Here is a 21,705-nt window from a genome sequence, read left to right on the forward strand (position 1 = left end):
GGGCGTCCTCTATCGCTTTCTTTGACTGTCCTCACTTCTCACGCTTGCTTCGTGGCTCTCTCCAGAATCGATGCAGACACCGGCGGCACCGTGCGAGTGCTCGACTCGACCGTCCGGACGTTCAAAAGGCCTCCTCTGATGCCCGGAAAAAGCACAGGTGAGCAACAGGAAACCGAGGGATCTTTGCTTGTCTCCTCTGTCTCTGTCGAAACGGGTCCCCGATTTCTCCCGTTCTCTCTCCAGGTCTGCGCACTCTGGTCGTCTCTTTGAGCCTGAATCTGCCGAGGTTTTTCTCCAGTGTCTCGTGAGCGTGGCGGACTCTGTCTGAGTGGAAAGTACTCGACTCTTCGACCGTGCACCCGCGAATGCTGGGTCTGTATAATTGTTTTTGTACTTGCGGCAGCGCTATCAAGCCTGTTTGCCCAAATGGGGTTCATGAACAACTTGAAATTCGCATGCCTGGCTGACATTCGCCTGCGAATATCCAGGGATCCGTGAAAGGTTCATCTGTCTGAGGTCCGGTCTAATGTTTCACTATACTCTAGAGTCCGCATGGTCTCTGGCACCTCGCAAGATTGTCTGAGTTTTTACTTCGTCACGCCTCTGTTTTTGGTTGCATGCACTCGAGATGTGCGCGTTCATTTGCGGCGAAGGCTTTTGTTCAAGCCTCACTTGTTCGTTTCCCCAGAAAAGCTCAAGAGAATCCTCTCTGGGCGGTGTGAGGCTGGCACACGGAAGCGTTAAACGCCAGGTAGTCCCGGCCGCTGAATCGTAAGCGTAGACATCCGTTCAGGGAAATGAAAGAGTTTTTCATGCTTTTCCGCCGTCTACAGTTTCTTTCATCTTTCCTCAAACACGACCTGCGACGTTTCGATTCTTCTCCCTGACAGCCCGACTGCTTTTCCGTCTGCCTTTCCCCGCTCTCCTGTGCATGTTTTCGTCACCCTTTCGCCGATTCCTGCAGACTCACTCTCGACTGTGAACAAGTCCTTCGTGGACGAGGCGCCGATGAACTGGGAAGACCTCGACATCGGCGAAGATCTTCTGACTGTGAGTCTGAAGTGCCTCTGCTGCCTCACGTCCCTGGCCTGGTCGCGCCTGACGTCCAAGTCGGAGGCTGGGAATTCCGCTCAGGTGACCCCGATTTGGTCACTCCGATTCTCTCTCACTTTTCCTCTCTTCTCTGCGTCTCTCCCAGCCAGACCGGCTACGTCTTTTTCTTCTGGCCATCTGTCGTCTAAGATGCTACTCGGCTGCTTAGATAGAACTCCCGTGGGCGACTGGAAAATCAAGTCTGTAGCACATCATCAGTGGAGTCTGCTACTCCACAGAAGAGCTGCTATGACGCGTTCAGCGACGAACGAGCAACTTAGAAACAACCGCCTTCACAAATTCTTCTTTCCCCGCCGTACCCTCGCTGCGCGTTTCGCCTCTTCCTTGAGAGATGTACATGCTGCTGTTTGTCGCTTTCTCCGTCTGCGTTGCCTGCTCTAGGGTGTCTTTGAGTGCGCGCGCTGGAGTCGTTAACAGCACTGATAGCTCTATCGTGCTTCTTGCGCTTAGAGCATAATCGGCGTGGAATACGTTTGATGTCGTCGGGTATGCAATTGTAGCGCTTTGAGCTCACTTAGGCACTCCAGTGGGGTGATACTGTACAGCAGGCATCAAAAACTTGGCTGTATGCATTTCACAACTGGAGTCTTTGACCTGTCGCTCAGGCCCTCCGGCGCATGTTTCCTCCCGCCTTTGCATGTCCGGCGACTCCGCCACTGAGGCGCGCGCTCTCGCGTCCTGGGGGGATCAGCGAGAACGGGAAACTGTACTTCCCCGCTTTAACGGCGGACTACTTGAGAGAGCAGCGCGAGCTGGCAAACGACATTTTGTCGGACATTATGAAGGCCGGCTCGCGGGCGTTGAAGCTCTACCACGGTGCGGCGATTCCGACACACTGCGGATGCCTCAAGGCGCCTTCTTTCGGTTTCTCCGACGCTCGTCCTTCGCAGACGAGCTCCAGACGAAGGCGGCAAGCCGGGAGTCTCTTGCTCGGCGTTCCGTCTTCATGTTTTCTGTTCCAGTTTCTGCGTTTTCTCTCGTGATGTGGTTCACCTTCTTTCCTCCAGTGTTTCGTTTTTTCTTGTTTCTTTTCATGTTCTCTGCCGGCTTTTTTCCCTCTCTTCTCGTGCTCCGCCTGAGTCCGTTTCGTCTCTCGTTTTCTTTCCTGCTCCAGTCTATCTTGTATTCTTTGTCACCGTCTTTCTGCTCCTTTGGTTAGGCGACACATCAACGAGTGGGATGGCGCGCATCTTAGCGATGCACATCAACAAGACGCCTGCGGCAGTGGCTGCTGCGCCTCCGTTTCTCCAGACAGCGGCGCCGCTGCCAACGCCCATCCGCGGCGTCGAACCCTACACGCCTCTGGCGGATTTGCTGTCTCTCGGCTTGGAGGAGGCCCGGGCGCGGGAGCGCAGAGAGGCGGAGGATGAAGTCGTCGAAGAGCGAGAAGGCGAGACCTCAGACGAGGAGGACCTCACGCCGACAGGATTCGAAGAGGGCAGAGACCAGCAGGGATCCCAAGCGCACCTCGAAGCTAACGCGAACAGTGACGCTGCCGTCGCTGACGACGCTGACGGTGAGACTTGGCCGGAGAAGGGAAGAATAACGCGGAGAGACAGGCGAGGAGAATCAGCAAACGAAGAACCAAGGGGGGGAAACAGGAACCTTTAGGGAAGGCCGAATACGGTTCGAGAAGGACGAAGAGAAAGGAGAACGTGAACAAAGAAAGGAGAGAGATAACGAAGAAAAGAGAAGGGGAACGAAGAAGTGAAAAAGGGGATGAGGAACGGAGAGGCGAACTCAAGGAAGACCAAAGGAAAAAGGAGTGAGATGATGAAGGAGAAGATGGTTTCGCCTTTTGCAAGAGACATGCGCCTCATGCAAATACATAGGCCTCTTCTGTTCAGTGAAAACCTCAGTGAAGCAGTGCGCGGGTTGCTCCCGGGACCCGCCGATCTACAGGAAAGCGAGAGGCCACGGCAGAAAATGCTGGGTGATATTCCAGTACTACCTGTAATTCGATGACTGTTGGATAGACGTTTTCGTTCCAAGCGACTCTATTCATCAAACGCACCGATGTCGGGGGAAAGGGGAGGCGAACGGGAGATGAAGAAGAGAGCAACAGAAAACACGAAAGCATGAAGACCTGTATCGGGCAGCGACACCGCAGGATGCTCAGCCGTTTTTGTCGAGCCAGCCTCAATCCCCCACCGCCTTTTGTCCGAAAAAAAAACAACAGAGAGACTACACACCCTATGGGGCGACTGTGTTCCCCAGCGACTTCCTTATCATGCCATCCCGCATTTTTCTCTCTCAGGAGCTAGCTGAGTGTCGGTACGGTAGTTATATCCATGCATTACCAATAAACGTAATGCATTCATGAAGAATTGAGTAGGGCATTGGAGAAAGGGGACTTGTCGAAGCGTAGCCGAAGGCTCCTCGGAGTCCATCTTTCCTTCGCACCTGCACATTTCCTGCGTACCGGTCCCTGTGTCGTTTCTCTACTGCCTTCGCGTCACTGCTGGGTGTCCTCTTTCCTTTCCAGCTTATCTGAGCCACCGCAGCGGGGCGTCAACGGCCCGAGAGAGTGCCGAAGAGAGCGACTTGCCTCAGGTCTTTTCCCGGATCTGGTCGGCCTGGAAGCAAAGCTGTCCGGTGACGCTGTTCGACGAGGGCGTGGCTGCTGAGGGTCGCAGGGAGCTCGCTGTGGACTACGCGGGGCGCGTGTTTCTCTTTGCAGACGAAGAGAAGCAGAAGCGATTTCTCGACGACCCCAAAACCTTCCTAGGTCGCGCTCCAACTCTAGAGGCGAAGAAGATTGCCGTCGCGTTCTCGGGCGCAAATCGCCGAGACGCTGTGAAGCAAGCGGCTCTGCTCGCAGACGCCTTCGGCCTCGCTGTCGTGGACGTTCACCTCGAGCTGCATCGAGAGCAACAGCGAGCTGCGGCTTGGGACAGACGCAGAAGAGAGTTCGAGAAAAGACGCGAGGAGAGGTTCCGAGAGCGACCGCAGTGGAGGGATGCCGGAGACAGAGACCGCAGCGTAGTCGGAGTGAGCAAGGAAGGAGATGAGGGGCGAGAGCGCAAGGAGGAGCACGAAGAGAACACGCTGGGAGGTAGAGATCAGAAGCTGGAGAACGCCGACCTGAGGAACCACCGCGAAGAGCCGGACGAACCTGCTGAGGAGGAACTTGAAGAACCTATCCCGCCCAGTCCGCGAATGTTTCAACTCACTGAGTCAGAGCGCGCTGCGCTCAGAGAGGGAAAACCACTCGGTGAGAACGGTAACAGAAGACCAGACCTGAGATGGAAATATCTTTGGCGCCTGGAAAGCTAGTGATGAAATGTCAAGCGTGCAATGTTCGCGTGCACTTCGCGTCTACCGAGGGATCACAGCGACGCGGCGTTCTTTCGAATGCAAACGGAGCCATACTTCCTCGGGGGTTTATCTTGGGATCCGTTCATCATGGTGTGTGTATAGCTCTGTAGTAACAGACATAACGTGGACCTGTAAGTCGCTGAGTGAATGCGCAGGTTCCTTATGCAAGAGGGTCTCGGAAGCGGGATGCGCTTAATCGCGTCTCACTCGGTTCGGTGGACTGGCGCTTCATCTCTGCGTCCTCATCCTGTGACGAAACCGAATCGGGACACAGACATGCAGGTCGCACTAAATCATTTATGTGAATGAATGCGCATGCCGACGACCGGAAGTGTACTTCGATGAATCCTCTCCTGACGCGCTGCTTTTTCGCCTGTCTCTGTGCTGCTCGTTTTCCTCTTGTCGCTGACTCGCGATATGATCACCTCGCGCCCCGGTTCCGCCAGGCGAGGAGACCATCGCGCGAGTCGTAGCGCACAGCCTGGGTCTCGAGGACAACGTGCAGATGCTGGAGGAGCGGCGGGCGGAAGAGGAGAGGCTGAGAGTTCTCATCGAAGAGTTCGAGAAGAAGCAAGCGGTCAGTACCGTTATCGGTTTCCATCCTGAGCAGCAAATCGCACTCGCTCTCCACGAAACGTATGCCACACCGGAGACAGGGGCTTTGTCTGCGTTCGTGTGTCGGACAAATCCTCCGAAAGCGAGCTACACAGAGGCCTGACAAAAATGCTTTTTCTACTCTCAGCAGATTGCATCTGTTGTTCAGAAACGTGGATGTCACTTCCCGTCAGACTACAGAAACGAGACGTTTTCTGCGCTGCTTCCTCTCGCCTCTGGAACTCTGCCTTCCCTGTCATCTGAGGCTGGAGCTCTACCGTCACCTGTACTCGCACGACGCTGCTTGCGTTCCCTGTAGTTCGCAGCACTCCCGCAAACTCGTAGTCTTGAATCCAAGAATTGGCGGTTAAACGAAAAAGAAACCCTTTAAAGGAGAAGGTAGCCAAAATCCACTCTGGGTACCGGCAAGTGGTAAATTAGTGCAGGTCGTGGAGGCGGAGAACATCGAGTAGGAACAGGAAACTTCTCAAAGTGAATATCACACTACTTGTACAGCTTCTGCAAAAAAATGTTGGCCTTTCAAAATAAACTGGATGCAAAAACGCTTAACACATTTCACGTCAATGGAAAGCAAAAGCGCATGAACGCGACAGTGATTTTCTTTGCATCTTGTGCAGGACAGCGAAGAAGAGCTGGTCTTCCCATCGGACATCCCTGTCGATCCGGAGACGCACGAAATCACATTGCCTCCTCTGTCGCTGTTGCGGCCTGCTTGTGGCTTTGTCATTGTTCACCTGGGAAGAACGAAGCGAGAGGAGGAAGCCCTCGCACGATACGGAGTAAAAATCAAGCACTGGATCCACTTTACCGCAGACGTCGCAGAGGAGGAAAAGGAGGCGCACCAGATGCTTCAGGAGCTACAGGCAGAAGCGGACGCCGGTGAGCACAGAAACGAAAATGACAACCGAGTTTGCTGGAACCAGTGAAAGCATCCACGAAGAGACTCGTTATTTCTTGACGAGGCTGCAGATAGGCGAGGACGCTTGCCTGGACATGGGGCACTTCGTCCGGGCTCGCAGTGACACTTCAGAGTATACATGGCGCCCAGCACCAGAGAAAAACAAAACCATACAAATGCATATATATATATATATAGATAGATATAGATATAGATAGATAGATATTCATGCAAATGCATACATGTTCAAGTGCGTATGTTTGTGGAGAATTCTTGGGAGAAATACGGAATAGAGAGATACAGGTAAGAAATGGGCTAGAGCGGGCAACACATCAATCAAATGACTGCCTCCATGTCTTCGCGTTGCGCATGGGAGTGTGCAGCTGCAGAGGCGATCGAACAACTGCAGAGGCGCCGGCCTGCTGCTTGTCCAAACAGCAGTTTGCCGCAGCCTCGAATCTCTCAAGACTTCTACGACCCTTTAGGACAGCAGGCGTCTCTGTTTTTGGACGGCAGTTTGGCGAAACGAGGCTTTTTTCCAGAAAAGGGAGACATGTCGAGTCCCTTTGCCTCTTCTTCCTCGTCTGCGCCGCTAGCGGTTTCCTCCGGCTGGTCCCCGCGAGCAGAGACAGGAGGAGAGGGAGGCGGGGATTCGACGAGGAGCCTCGCAAATCAGAGAGACGAAGGCCAGACCGACGTGCCGCTGCAGAGAGTCCTCGCAGAAGGTTTGCCCGACGCTGAGCAAGAAGGAAGAGGGAGGAATTGGGGGACAGGGACGCCACACGAGGAAGGTGCGGCTTTGGCAGTGAAGGAGCTTGCGCTTCTCACGCAAGAGGAAGAGCGACTGTTTCTTGAGTACGAAGAAGGACAACCAGACAGCGACCTCGATGTGTCGATGAGTAAGAGAAACAAAGAGTTGTCAAGGGCAGGGAGGGCAAGGAGACGGCAGAGAGGACGAAAGGGGAGACAGACAGGACTGGGAGGGAGGGACAGACCGAGAGACACGAAGCGACGGAGACGAAACCAAAGGGGGGTGTCAGGAGACTCCAGAAACCACGAGAAAGAGAGGTGAACAAAGGAGAAGTCACACGGGGAGACATGCGGCGACAAGCAGGGAAGAAGGCGGAGAGAGCAGGGGCTCAAGGGCGAGGGTGGCAGTTACCTTCCGGGTGCCTGTGAACTTCCCTTCCTAGTTGTCTTTTATCTCCGTCGGATCTGTTGTGGGGACAGGAAAACAGTACTGGTCAGAGAGACATGCCAGATACACGCGGGCAGTGCCGCGACAGCAGTTGGACAGCCTGCAACGGCCTCGCGCCTCGGAGAACGCATGCCTGCGTGGACGCTGTGGTGGTGCAAACTGGTCGCTTAGTATTAAGAGTAGAACGAATCTGGGAGTGAAGCGTGAGACAGGCATTGCTTTGCCTTACAAGATGTGAGCCTGTTGTGGACTCGCAGGACGTATAGAGAAGGAGAGCCTACTAAACCCCCAAATGACGACGCGTCTCCTGACTACAGTTAGAGCACAACGAGCAACAAAGAGAGGAGAAGAAACACTGAGAATGAACAAAAGAACATTTGTTTCCCTGCGTTCCCACTCAGCTCTCGATGTGCCGACTCGTTCCGTTTTGGGGGTCTCAACTGCGTCTCGTTTCCTCACCAGTTCGGATCTACACGCATCTGTCGGACATGGCGAAGCACTATCGCATTCGGCAGGCAATCGATCCCTTCTTCGTTGCTCCAGATGATCCTGAGACAATTCCACCTCTGCCGGATCTAGCATCGGTAGGTATGCGTTTTGTCTGAGCTAGGTGTTGACGGTTTCCACTTTCCCGGTGTCTTTCTCGCCACGCAAGAGAGTGACAAACAATCTGCACCTGGTTAACTCCGCCTGCTCTCTCTGCGCTCTCTTGACTGTGTGTGCTGGCGACCTCGGCCGAATGAAAGCAGCAAAACCTAGTTTCCAACGTCTGTTTTTTTATCTGTATTTTCTTGTACTCAACAGAATCCACAGAACGACTTTGTCTTGGTACAATATACTACAGTGATTCCACATGCCGATTTTCCAGAAAGGAAAACTCCAGCAGTCACGAGAGAGTTTTCTTTCTAGCCTCGTTTGGCTGTCTCATTGCCCACACCTCTACATGCCATTGTTGCCTCAATGGAGAGTTACTCCTCTTCAGAGTTCAGCCCGTAGCATAGGCTCCGCAAAAAAAAAGCGTATAAAGAATTCTATTTCAGACACGACTGGTCAGTACGATGGTAATGTTCAGAGTAACAGTGTTGTCTTCGTCGAAACTTCCTGTCTCGGCTCTTCCTTCATGCTTCCTCTGCTAGCATTACTTCTTGCCTTTCATTCGTCTCGACGTTGCAGCGCCTTTGCTGGGCGGCAGTCAGATGTACGCATATTAAGCCAGGCGCATCCGTACGCCGGGAGTCTCTCAGCAGCATGCTCCAATGGCAAACTTCTCTGCATGCTCGTCATGCTATAGGCAAATAAACAGCTTTACAACCATACATATATATGTGCATATACATATGCAAGTCTACCTATTACACATATATAGATACAAACGGATGCGAATTTGTGCATGTTTGCTTCTTGAGGAAAGCTGCCATTCCCTGTCGGACTCAGCAGCGTTCCGTCCGCTCCCCAAAGCGTAGCTGAGTGGCATATGGACTTTCCTGCGTTCGACGGGGCCGTCTGCGGTGGATCGTTTTACATCGTTTCCCCGCGTTTCGCTCAATTGTCTGTTTGACTCTAAGTCTCCGGTCCTCTGTCGGCTGTTTGGTTTCCCTTGTCTCAGATCCTCGCACAAGTCGACGACTGCACCTCTCTGCACCTGGCTCCGAATGACAGACGAGAAGCGCCCTACTCGACGTCCTTCCCCTTCCTTCCTCCGCTTCCTACCGTCTTCTATGGTACATGCACCGATATCTGACGCATGTTTACTTTAGACGCGACCCATGCTTAACCTATTACGACAATTGCATATCCACAACCATATGCGTACATATGCATGTATGTCTGTATGTCGGTATGTATGTATGGATGTATGTTTGTATGTATGTGTGTATGTATGTATGTGGGTATCTATGAATGTGTGTATGTATCTATGTATGTGTGCGCGTATGTATGGTTTAAATATATAGGTGTGTGCCGATCTGTTTGTCCACGTCTGTATGCGTAGATTTACTTGGGAGAGGCGCAGGTGTTTCCTCTGGGTTTGTTGTGTCAGGTGATTGTGCCTTTTGGCCTGGGCAGCTTCTCTTTGTGTCAAATGAGGACGCTATGAGGAGAGAGGGACGCCCTGCGGGTCTCTGTGCTCGTTGCACTCATCGTTGGACGTTTCGGAAACTGAATGGACCATTCGGCCCTTCCTAGGTCGTGTGTTGCCTCGGCGGTTTGTGTTGTCCCCTTGCTTAGGTGAGACAGGTCACTACTGCCCTGTCAGCTTGAGGCGGCAGCAGTGGCTGTTGCCGGGAAAGCCTGAGTTCGCTGTCTCTGTTCAGCAGCGAATCTACATGTGCTACGACCGTCGTGCAAAGGCTCTGCTCTCTTTGAATCCTCATGAGTTCATTCCGTCCTCTTACTTGGCACAACAAGAAGAAAGTCAGGACAGGTCGCAAAACACTCGCCTTGACCTCACAGGCCGAAGCGCTATTGAAGATGAAGAAGAAGACTTCTGCACCAAAGTCAAGAAAGAGGTGCACGTACCGCCTCCAAGGTGGGGAAAACATTCCGATGCGTGGACATGTCGTCGGGGCGAAACGCGGCTTTGAGAGAGACAAAACGACGTCTGGATGTCAGAGCGCTATGTGCGCATGCGAGAGAATGCACCAAATGGCTCCTCTTTTTTTCTTCAGCTTCCGGTGCAGCGAATCTCGACCGGCTTTCCTAGGTTGCATTTTCTCTCTCGACCTCTGTTTTTGTTGCTCTTGTCGCTTCCGTAAACGCACGTAGGTGCCCCGCAGCGTTGATGTCAGACTCATCTGACGCTGTAGATATCGTTGCGCCTTCTGCGACCCCGCGTGTCTCCTCTCCGTCGCCAGACCGTTTCCGTCTCCTTGGGTTTATGTCTCTCTTTCTTCACGCTGCCCTCGCTCCTGCGGTTTTGCTTGTAGGATCGCCTTTCTCGGCTCGATAGGCTCGGAGGTGTCGACCCACATGGAGCTCTTCAATTCCTCGGCCTCGCTGCCCGTGCTTCACTTTCCTTCGCATTTCAGCCGCGCATTAAAAAGGCTTCTTTTGCGTTACCGGAGACAGACAGAAATGGCGACAAAGCGAGAGAACTGGCAGGAGAAGGTCGCGGAGATGGGGAGACAAGGGCGCAGCGAGGGCGGGGATAGCCAGGCGGCCGGCGAGCTGGTGGACGCAGAAGAAGCTCGCGCCGCGCCTCAAGAGGCGGCAGTGCGTTTCTCTGAGCTGGAAGACGAGATGACTGAGGACGAGACGTCTCCTCAAAACTCCCTTGTCTTTTTCGACGTTGCTTCGCAAAACAGTGAAGGTGGAGCTTCCGGGAAAACGACCACCATGGACAGACTCTACGGGCGATTCGACTGGCAGCAAGACGTGTGGCAAGGCTGGGAGACCTTCGATTTGCCGGAAAAAAAACTTCAACAAATCCGCGTCGAAGCCGTTCGACAAGTGCTGCACAGCGCCATGGGACCTGCTCTAATTGACGGTCAGAACAGGGGAAACGGCATGCCCGGCGATCTCTCTGGGGTTGCTCATGCGGCCCAATGCTTGCCTGTGGGCACTCCTACTCTTGTCCACGTAGATCGTTCAGGAGAAAGGGACAGAACTATGCACGCATGTGTGTGTAAGCAGTTGGGGACAACTTCCTACAGAGTGGAGTGTGGCACCAGTGCCGTGGTTAAGATCTCGCCTCCACAAGTGCGTCTACTGAATGCGTGACAAAACATGGTTTTGAATGATTTTGACGTACATTGCTCCCAGTGCATGATGTGGAGCTTTTCGCCAGTCACTGACTACCCACACACCCAGATTGTCCCTGATGGCGTTTCGCTTCGAAGTCTCTGAGGCAGGAGACTTGCCGGAGTTCCTGGACAGCTTTGTTCCAGCGTCTGGTCACTCGAACAAGCAATGCTTCTGATTTGTCTGTTCGCTTCCATAGGCAGCTCATTCCTCCCGTTGCCGCCCGTGCAGCCGCGCCCAGAAGATGAAGACGAAGAAAGGGAGCTTGCCCTCAGTGCCCCTTCCTTTGCGTCGCTCCTCGACGAGTCTCAGAGGCTTCCCGACGCTGTTGTTGTCCTCACGTACGCATCTCGATAGTCGCCGCCACAGACACCCTCCATTGAACTCCCCGATCACATTCATACACATTCATATCCACGTTTCTATGTGTGCATGTGTATAAACGCTCGTTCACATATGTCGGTGCCCATGTGTAGGGATATGTGTACTGAGCCCTATGTGGATAGGGCATACAAATTCAGATCCACGTTCATACATGTGCGTGTGGTTGCGGCTCTCTATATGCTTGTATAGACATGCGTAGGAAGCTATCGGCTTCTGTGTCTGTTCCTGCGTGTTGCTTTACCTGTATGTTTGTGACTCTTAGAGTCTGCGTCCCTCTATGTACTCTAGTGTACATGCGTTTTGCCCCATCTCTCTCGCTTGTCGTCTTCACACATGCCAGTCAGGGCGTAGAGGGCGTTGACCATCCGCGAGTCCGTTTGCTTGTTCCCATCGAATTTGCCTTTCAGAGCGAGCACTCAGACTGCTGCGCAGCGAACCCTTGACCTTGAAGAGATTAAAAGGGAAGCGATCGAAGCTGCCAAAAGGAAGCTGGCTGCTCGGCAAGAAAGGCAGCGGAAACGAGTGAGATGAAACTCACACACTACCCCTCGCATGTGCCGCGTTGTTTTTTTTCTTCGCCCTCTTCTCGTTTCGTTTTTCTTCCTAGAGTGTGATCCTTCGCCTCGCTGTCTGGTGCTCGTCGGCCCGTTCCCAGTTCGTCCGCAGGTGCTCCGCATGCGCTGTGGTTTGCCTTTCTGTGTCTCTCTCGCGTCGCCCCCGCGTGCCTCTGCTCGTGCTCTCTCTTTAGTGTCTTCTCTTTTCCTTACTTATCCTCGCCCCTGAGTCTGCTTTTCCCCTCAAATCAGGAAGAGCGAGAGCAGCGGCGCGCTAGGACTGAGGAACGCGGCGAAGACTTTGACGAGGAAGAACAAGACGAAGAAGATGAAGAAGACGAAGAAGAGGAAGACGAAGGGACGGTCGACCCACTGGCGCGCGCAGCCGAGACGGCCGCAAAGGAAGCACTGAGAGACTTTTCTCGACGGAAAGCCATGGAGGACGAGATCGTTTTGCGATCCGCGAAGTTGTTTGCATCTGCACGCGTTCCCGTGCTCGTCGTCAACAGCGAGCGAACTGAGAAGACTGTTCAGCGTGCAATCGGAAACTTTCTGCTTCCGTTTCTCAAACATCGCCAGAGCCTTCTTCTCGCTCCCCAGTGCATGCGTCTGGACAAAGTGAGGAAACGCAGATAGAGTGGAAGTTTCAGGACGAAGAAAAAGAGTGCCTGAAAATAGAAAGCAAGTTGAAGGCCCGGACGCCTCAGGGAGTTGAGGTAACCAGTTGCGGTGGCGAAGACGGCGAAACGAACGACTCCGGTCTTTAGCGTCGGCCCCGAGCGCCGCTGAAAAGACGGCTTCAAAGACGCAAGAGAAACTGGTCATATCTCTGTGTTCCAGTGACTTGTTCAAGACCACGTCGCGTTGCTCTTTTCATTCAGGCGAGCTGTGCCCAGTTCCTCAAATCGGGGGTCGCGAAACATTCCCGCTTCGGCGTCTTCTCCCCGACGGATGTGGATGCCATGGTAAGGTCACTTTTCGTTGTCTGCTCTCGGTTTTATCTCTGTCTCCAAGAAAGCGGAAGAATTCTGTTGATCACCTCGTCCGCAGTGAAAATCCGCGCCTTTCGGTGTTCTCGTCGTCACTGTGTCTCCTCGCGCCCCTGTCTCTCGTCTTGCTCTTCTCGCTTCGAGCTGTCAGCCGCCCGCGCCTCGAGCAGGTGAACGCGATTGTGAAGAGCAGTTTGGTGTCGGAATCTCTGCGCATGCACGTTCCACCTTCTTTTTCCCTCTTCGAGTTGACGTCTCGACTTTGGTGCCGAACGTTGTCTCATGGCTCCGACCCTGTCGGTCTCCCTGCTTCTCACCGGCAGATCTATCCAGCGAGCCTGGACTCGCCAGTCCTCTTGAATAGCCGCATCTACTACCCCGGACCGACAAAGGTGCAGGCGGAGCAGTTCTGCATGTTTCCGTCCTTTTTTCTTTCCTCGCCTCTCCCTGCACCTCGGCAGTGCGTTCCGCGTTGCTGCTTTCTCGGGCCGCCTCTCTCTGGGAAGTCACGAGTAAGGACCAGACGTCGCCACACGGGAGGGCGTTTGCTGCGCAGTTCCTCAGATCCACGAGACTGAGGACTTGCCGATTCGCCCAGACTGATGGATGAGGACTGGACTCGATTTCCATTCAAGAGGATACTCACGGTACATATATATATATATATATATATGTTCGAGAGGTGAAGCAGCAAAGGTGATCTCCTTTTTTCGGATTTTTGCCGTCTCGGTAATGCCGTGGCCGTTGCTTCAGTTGACGGAGGCCTTTGCGTGGTGCGATGTAATTCTTTCGTCTCTTTCGCGCCTCTTCAGATCGCTCGCTTGATCGCCGACTGGTCAGGGGCGGTGTACGTGACGCCGCAGAAGGCTCTCAGGCAGTGCATCGAGGAGGCAAAGTCCTCGCAGCTCGTGGAACAGGTGGTTCAAGACCTTCGCAGGTCCGTATGTGAGCCGTTTCGTTTTCACCAGATCAGGTCTGACATAGATAGGAGACGGAGAACGGTTTACGTTCACACGAGGCGCTTCAGCGAAACACACACTCACAACGAGATAATGGACGAAGTCGAGGTGGATAGGCGATCCGACATTGAGGCGGTGAACATGTGCATACACCTAGACAACGGCGAGACGTTCGTTCTGCTCGTTTTGTGGCAGTGCAGGCTCCCAACTCTTCGGGCGCTGGGGCTGTCTTTGTGGCTTGCTTTCTGTTGGTTACGGCGTTTTCTTGCACCCTACAGGTTTCTACGTCTGCTGGCATTATTCCCTCGCATGGAGTTCTTTCGTTTGCTTCTTTTCTCGGATTTTGCAGAGGCCGAGCTGTTTCGTCGTGCTGCCTGATTCGGGTGGTTCACCAGCGACTGCGCCACTCCGATGTGGTCCAGAGGGGCTTTGTTTTGGACGGATATCCAACGCACGTCGGCCAGGCGAAACGCTTCCAAGTTCTCGAGTCTCTCCATCGCATTGAAATTCCGGCTTCCGGCCGTCTCCAGGACGACGTCCACCTCCATGCGCCGTCGCCCTCGTCGACTCCCCGCGCTCCGTCCTCTCGACCGTCTTTGACTGGGGCAGACGCCGTCGCAGAGGCTGTGGGAGAAGCGAGCGATGGAGAGCGAGGAGGAGGCGGAAGACAAGCAGGCCCGGCCAGCAGACGCGGTGGAGCCGACAAAGGGGGAGAGGGTGAGGGGAATCCTGGAGAGGAGTTCGAGTCTGCCAGAGCAACAGAAAAAAGGGAAGGCGAGGTCCCTGAAGTCTTCAGAAAGCTGGCGCGAGAGACCTTCAGAAAGGCGATGGAGACCAAACAGAAGAGACAAGGGGAGTCGGGCCGGAAGGACACCGGAAGGGGAGGTGACACCGAGAGAGAACGGGCGGAAAAGTGGAGGAGATCGAGGTCGAGTGCAGAAGAAGGAACGCATGCAAAAGAGACGGAGACGAAACCAGAGAAACTCACACGGCCTCACACCGCGTTGCTCGAGGATGTGGCTCTCTCCAAGACGAACGGACAGAACAACACTCCCTCCAGTCGCGCGATGTCTGAATCGAAGCGAGGTCAGCGCGAGGAAACAGAGAAGGAGATGTGTGAAACAGAGGAGAAGCTTGAAACAGGCGGAGGGGAAGAGGAGAGAGAGACTGAAGCCAAAAGCGAGAGGAGGGAAGACGACGGAGGAGGTCGGAGAGACGGAGACGATGAAGGAGACGCAAACGAAGCGGAGCACGAAAGCAGAGAGGTTGGAGAAGACCCGGGGGATCAAGAATGGGAAGATGACGAAAACGAAGAAGAAGGAGAGGCGGCAAACAGAGACGGTGTCTCCGTAGATGAGAGGAAGAAGGACAAAGATGTGGAGACAAGGATCCATCGATGCGAAGAGCAGAGAGAAGATGATCACGAGAAGAGAGAAGAAGAGAAACGTGCGGCAGCGCTTCGTCTGGCTGCTCTGGAAGCCAGAAACCAACAAAGGAAATCAATGGACGCTCAATCACTTCAAGAAGACGAAGCATTGGAAGACGATGAAGATGACGAAAGCGCCATCGACATTGTTTTCATCTTCCAAGCTGATGAGCACCTCACCCTGCACAGGGCTGCAAATATTCACCGAGAGATCCGCAACGGTAGGACCGTAAAACAGAAGAAAGCACGCCGAAGCAAGGCAAGGGCTTCAAGAAGTCAGAAAACAAGAGGACGACCGCACGTAGACACATCGTCCTCACCTGTGGTATACAATGCAGACCGCCCACACTAATAGATGCAGCATAGATCCTCTAAATAGATAGATATACCTAGCAAGATGCAGTTAGACATATACAGATATATATATATATATATATATATATATATAGGTAGATGGACATAGATAGGTGAGGATAAATATAGATAAATAGATATGAATAAGGATAGATAGACAGAGAGACAGAAGTAATTGGATATAGAAAGATAGATATAGACAGATCTAGACAGAGAGGTTTAACTAGACATAGATAGGTAGGTAGACGGATATATATTGGTACCTGTATATTCTTTGGGCCACCGACAGCGGACTTGACGCCCAGCAGTGCATATCTCTCTGGTCTTGTGACCAGCGTCTCAAACTGCTCACGGCAGCGACGTCACCTCGAGAAGCAGAGATGCGGGTGAATTGTGAGGATCAGAAAAAGGTAAAGATTGACCCTCTTGTTTTCCATAAAACCAGACAGTTAACTTGCGTCTCAGAGCTGTCCAAAGAATTGAGAAGCAACTAGAAAAACTATATCGAAAAACGCAGAGTGAGAGGCGTGCAAACACGGGCGTCAGGGAGCCTGATGTCTTGTAGGTGCTCCGTGTCTCCCCTCGCAGGACTCGTCTGTCGGCCGTATCTGTCGCGCCTCGAACGTGGAACCTTTCCTGTCCTCTTGTTCTCTCAGAGTTCCCTGTTAACGACGAACGCGACTTCCAAGCTAATCCAGCGTCTCAAAAGGAGAGGTGGTCGACCTATCGATCCACGATCGCCCCTCTTCAGGCGCACTACTCGAGCACCTACAGCAATGTCATGTAGGACCTAGTGCATGCGTCCTTCGTCTCTGAGAGAACGGTTGGATTCTCCAGGATTCCCTTCAGAGCAAGCGTCAAACGGAATCAATGAAATCTCGATTATATCAACCTAAAGCGTCGTGTGTAGGGAAGATAGAGTCGGTGTCGGTATATACAATTATAAAACACATACTTAACAGGTAACTGTTAACATGATATTGTAACTGTATCTACTTTCACCTCGAGCACTGAAACAGCCAGCGGTTCGTAGATAAAATGCGGTCTTCCTGCTTGTGGTTGCTGTTCGACGCAGATGTGTACAAGACTGTCTACACTGCCATGCATATTTTCATGCACTTCCACGTACATATTTTCTTCGCCCATGTACAAAAACATATATGTATAGATGTATATGCATGTCTACCTATGGTTGTATTTTCTTTGTGCTGTACACATCTGCATGCACGTTTGCATGTAAATAAACGCATACATGCAATTGTGTATATGTCGGTCACGCCGTGTTTTCAGATTGATCCCGTCAGAGGCGAGCGTGTGGCGCCAATTTGAAATTGCACGGAAAGAAATCGAAGTAGGCGGAGAGATGATGCCTTGTCTAAAATGCAACAATTTGGCGAACCTCCAAATCTGCGCTTATTCGTAACAGCCGCACACTCCTGTATGCTTTCGCCTGTCTTTCACAGGAGGGGTGTCTGCATCACTGGAACGGTTAAGATCATACACGTTCATGCAGCACGCAGAATGCGACACGGCGTCTCAATGCAAATACGCAGTTTTGAGGCAGATTTGCAAGTACAGAAATAAACGAGCTCCGCCGTCCCTACATATAGATGCAAGTCTTTGTATAGAGAGATGCCTCTGCGTGAGGCAGGTGATGCTGTTACTAGAAAGACACGACCGCCCATCGGGCTCACCGTATGAACCTCGGTACACATTTCCTGCACGTTGGCAAGAGACCTACGTGACGCTGAGTCCGCGAATTTCTGGCGTTTCTTTTATAGGGTTTCTGCAGACGAAAACACGAATATCTGCGACGCAAAGCAGCTGGAATGGCAGCGCGCTGCTTTTTCACTGGACGAAAGCAAAGCAAAATTCAGCAGCTTGTGACAGAGGCGCTGAAAACATACTGCCCTGTGTGTTGGACCCTCGAAGTAGGTTCGGCTTCTGCGTGTGAACAACAGACTTTAACGGAGAAGAGCGAAAGGAGAGAGGGAGAGAGGGAGAGAGGCGAGCGGGGCCGACTCGCTCAGAGGCAGTCCGGTTTGCTTCTTAGCCGATTTGAGTTTAGTGTCATTATATGATTTCTTACAGTATAGACGACCTTTGTCCGCCTCAATGATGCAAACGCCCTGGCGGCTCCAGTCCTGCTGCCGCCTCTCTGTTGAAGCCTACAGCTTCGAGGTCCCCAGTGAAACGTCGCGCCAGACGGAGTCGAGACCGAAAGAAATCAGGAGGAAGAGAGGGGCATCGACTTTAGCTTTGCACGCAACAAGATGACACTTCCCCTCAGAAGACTGACTGGGCAAGCAGTCTTTGCTAAGCGCTCTTGGTGTTATGACCTCTTACGGTGCTGGCCTGGGTCACGCTTGTCTCTCGTTTCGCTTCTGCCGCACGTCACTGTTCTCTCTCCACTTTGCCAGCTGCCATATTCTAGTTTCCGTGAATGTTTGCACTGGTGTTCTACCTGTCTCTTCTGTGTCGCCAGCGTTTGGCGATCCGTGAATTGGACGAAGCTCTTCTTTTGACTTCTCTTCTTCGAGATGTCTCCTTCTTCCTACCTTCCTGCAGGGCGCTCTGAACGACGCGAGAGGAATTCCTTTCTACCAGGCGGAGTTTCAGGGAGGCGTGTACTTTTGCTGTCGTGAGGGTCATCTCGAGGTATGCTTACTGCTTTCTTGTTGCTGAGTGTCTCTCCTCTGCCTTCTGTATCATGCCTTTTCCGTTCTCTCGTCTTCTTCTCTTGCCTCCTCCTGCGTACAGTTCAAGAGCACTTGGGGCATCATTGTTCATGCTCCTCCATATTCTCGAGTTATTCTTCGCCTAGTTTGCCTCGTGTCTTCTCTCTCTGTCTTCTCCTTTTCGACACGGCGTTGGTTTGTTTCTGTGGTGCGTTCGATCCTGCTCGTTCTTTATCTAGGCCTGCATACTCTCACGCTCTGTGTGACTCCTTTCTGTATTAAATCGGCTTCCCCCCTTCTTTAACGCGTTTTGACTGCTTGCTATAGTTCCTCAAAAAAAGTCGTTGTCTCATTCGATGCTCCTCCATGTTTCCCTGAACAATGCGGAATTGTTGTTTGTTTCCTCGATTTGTTTTCTTTCCCTATGCCCGCCTCGGTATGTACAAGACTATCCGGATATGTGTTGTTTTCTTCGCTTGTTTGATGCCGACATTCGTGTCTAGGCCTTCCTGAAGACTCCCTCGGCTTACATTCGAGAAGGCATCCCGAAAGAATTGCCCACGCGCCTCGCGCTCGCGGAGCTCCAAAGCTTCGCTTCTCCGCCTCAATTCCAGTTCAAGGGTTTCTGTAGTGTCGTCTTTGGTGGGAGAACCTGAAAAGCGCGAGAGGCGCGACGGAGCGAAAGTGAAAAAACCTAAAAAGACCTGCTGAGGCGGTTCTCTCGACACCAGTAGCAATGAAGGGCCAGCTTCGCAGATGTCGTGGAACAAAGACGCAACAAGACACAAAACGACAGATAATATGAGGGAAAGATGACATCTGCGGTTGGAGTGCAGTGGGAACAAACGGGGAAGCGTAAATGCATGGAAAAAAGGGAATGAGAAGAGTAAACACAATCTCGACAGACGTAGTGAACAGCTAACGGGAGACGATGATGTTGCCGAAGAACCTGACAACTCTTCGAGTCCTGAATTGCTGACGCGTGACATTCGAATATTCAAAGCTCGAATATCAGATAGTAGCCCTAGGTTAATAAGGGATAACGTAACTACTAACAGGCCACCGGTTTTGGATGGAATCACTTTTAATACCGCATGATAGGCCTGAACATACACCATGCAAGTTCGTTAGCCGAGAGACAAAGACCCAACAGTGTTACCGCTTACGCCGCGGAAAGAAGCCTTTGCGGTGCTCGACCAATATTTATGGAGTGATAAGAAACTTGTCTGTTCTTTACTTGGTTTTCTTGTGTTTCCTTTCAGCTGAAGAGAAGCGATTCGTGGAAGGCCACCATGCCCTAGTGGCGAAGTACGTTGGTGAATTTTGGAAGTTCAGCTCAGAGGAAGCACTTAGTGCATTCCTCCTCTATCCTTCCAATTACGTTGAGCTGGCGAGGAACGTGCCGCCAGAAAAAGTGGAAGCCGAGGCGCTAAAAGGACCGAACCCCCCCAGGACCCTGCAGCAAATTGCGCGAGACGGAGAGGCGAAATCGCCTCCCCAGCCTGCGCTGACCAGCTTGGCCGGAGAACTGAAAGATGCTCTAACGTTTCTCGAGGTAAGAAAAGAGAATGAAAAGAATCGCTTCAAGCCCATGTCCTCCAGTTGAATCCCACGACGGTATACACTCTCTTACAAATGAACACCTTGCCTATCGTTAAGCATCTATCTATCTACCTATTATATATATATATATATATATGTACTTGTATATATCTATGGGTTAAGTAGGTACGTACAACCTTGAGTGATACATTCAAGGGGTGTTCTGTTTTTAGTCGCTCACGGAGCTCGAATCATGCATCCACTAACACACGCATTTATTGGTCAAACACAGTTTCGGCGTCAAGGTGAGTGTATGCTCTCTAGAGATGTTGCAGCGGTTGGGCCTCGAAAGAGATCAAAACAAACTTTGGGTATTGTATTAGGGTCTTCTTTCCCCAGATTTCCACCGCCGAACTCCTCACTGAGGCACTGACAATGGCAGGTTTGAAGCGGCCTGTCTTCCCCGGCCAGAGCTTCCGCCAGAGTGCGCTTCACTTTCTGGCGCTGTACCTCCATGCTCACAACGTCCTTACTCCCCCGGTCTCTCACCGAGACGCGCTGCAGTCTCTGGAGAATTTCGTTACAGGTAAGTGAAGTGAGAAAGTGAAGGAAAGAAGTCGCCAGTGCTACAAGGGGACATGTGTATATTGAGATGTGCAGCTATCTTCCATTCGTATAACTGCATCTGTGCCTGTGTGTATATTGCCTTGCTCATCTGTACATTAGCCGATGTCGACATATGCATACGTCGTCGAATCCCTGGCATCCATATTAAAGCAAACGTACGTCTGTATGCTCCTCGTGAGGTCACCGCTCATCACTTTTACACGCAGATTCACTGTATTCACTACCGCATTTTTACTAATTAAGTGTGCGCAAGAAAGCCATTCGACGGTAGGAGAAAACGACCCTTCCTCATCCTTGAGTGAGGCCCTGTATCTCCAGTCCTGTCGATTTCGATCGATTTGTTTCTGTGCCTTGCTCATTTCGTTTCGCCTGTTTTCAGATTGTCGCCTTCCTTTCGACATGCGCGACAAGATTTTTGCCCTCTTCAGGCTCTTGCAAACACAGGAAGGGAGCAGGGCGCCTCTTCCGGGAGAGACTTGGACCATCGTTGACGAGCTGCAATACTTGAGGTGGACAGAACGCTTTGACGAGCTTTTCAAGGTCAAAGACCATCAAAGTGGCAACGCCACCGTCCCCTTATTTTCTGTGTAGAACCCAAAACGCGGACGGTGAAACAACAGAAAGAAGCCAGGAAGTGTACGTGCATATATATATATATATATATATCTACAGTCATCACCATATCGTTACATATATGTCTCTGTGTGTATGATTTTGCATATTTGTACATGAACCCGTCTATCAGTGGACACGTCAGTGTATCCATGATATACTTATAAACGCACACACAGAGCGCGTCATCCTGCCTCCAACCACCTGGACTAGGAGACCCATTACGCCGTTTAGCACGGGAGATTTTAGCTCCGTGACTCAACATGGACAGAAGCAGCGGAGAGGCAGAGGGGGAACGATATTCAAAGAGATCGAGAAACGCAGAGACATGATGCTCTTTTCTACACACCTACGTAATATGACAAACCCGCTCTGGCGTCTTTTGCCGCAAAGCGAGAAACACCCAGACGCGAGTCGGCAAATGGAACGAGGGAGGGGAAAAAGCATTTTTACTAAGGCGCTAGGAAAGGATGCCGCCGCGAATTCCCTGACGAAGAGAATCGAATATTGTCTCTCGTCCTTGCCGTTCTGTACATTGTGTCACCCGATAGCCAACGCTCAATCATTCCATGCTTATTACTGTTTTGATACCAAACTGGTTTAATAAATCAAAGGCTCACTGGGAAGTTAGCATTTAACATTCATAACTGAGTATCAACATTTTAGCTAATCAATTTTTAAAAAATACGAAAACTGACAT

General features: G+C 52.0%; 1 protein-coding gene across 1 annotated transcript; it reads left to right on the plus strand.

Moving 5' to 3' along the window:
* Nucleotides 1-138: 138 nt before the first annotated feature.
* On the plus strand, nt 139-21,443 carry TGME49_319308 (hypothetical protein; the record flags this gene model as incomplete). The annotated part of the gene is made up of 27 exons (XM_018782945.1): nt 139-157; nt 965-1,050; nt 1,719-1,929; nt 2,273-2,629; nt 3,599-4,336; nt 4,878-5,008; nt 5,664-5,925; nt 6,328-6,843; nt 7,605-7,726; nt 8,749-8,863; nt 9,369-9,669; nt 10,067-10,626; nt 11,080-11,221; nt 11,672-11,786; nt 12,071-12,436; nt 12,700-12,783; nt 13,131-13,319; nt 13,620-13,744; nt 14,116-15,413; nt 16,203-16,329; nt 16,837-16,897; nt 17,328-17,477; nt 18,115-18,204; nt 18,728-18,866; nt 19,487-19,779; nt 20,166-20,352; nt 20,773-21,443. 27 exons carry the CDS (start codon nt 139-141, stop codon nt 20,982-20,984), a joined length of 6,996 nt encoding a protein of 2,331 aa, XP_018638018.1. The 3' UTR covers nt 20,985-21,443.
* Between the last annotated feature and the right edge of the window lie 262 nt (nt 21,444-21,705).

The sequence above is a fragment of the Toxoplasma gondii genome, chromosome IV (genome assembly GCF_000006565.2).
Source record: "Toxoplasma gondii ME49 chromosome IV, whole genome shotgun sequence".
Classification (NCBI taxonomy): Eukaryota; Apicomplexa; class Conoidasida; order Eucoccidiorida; family Sarcocystidae; genus Toxoplasma; species Toxoplasma gondii.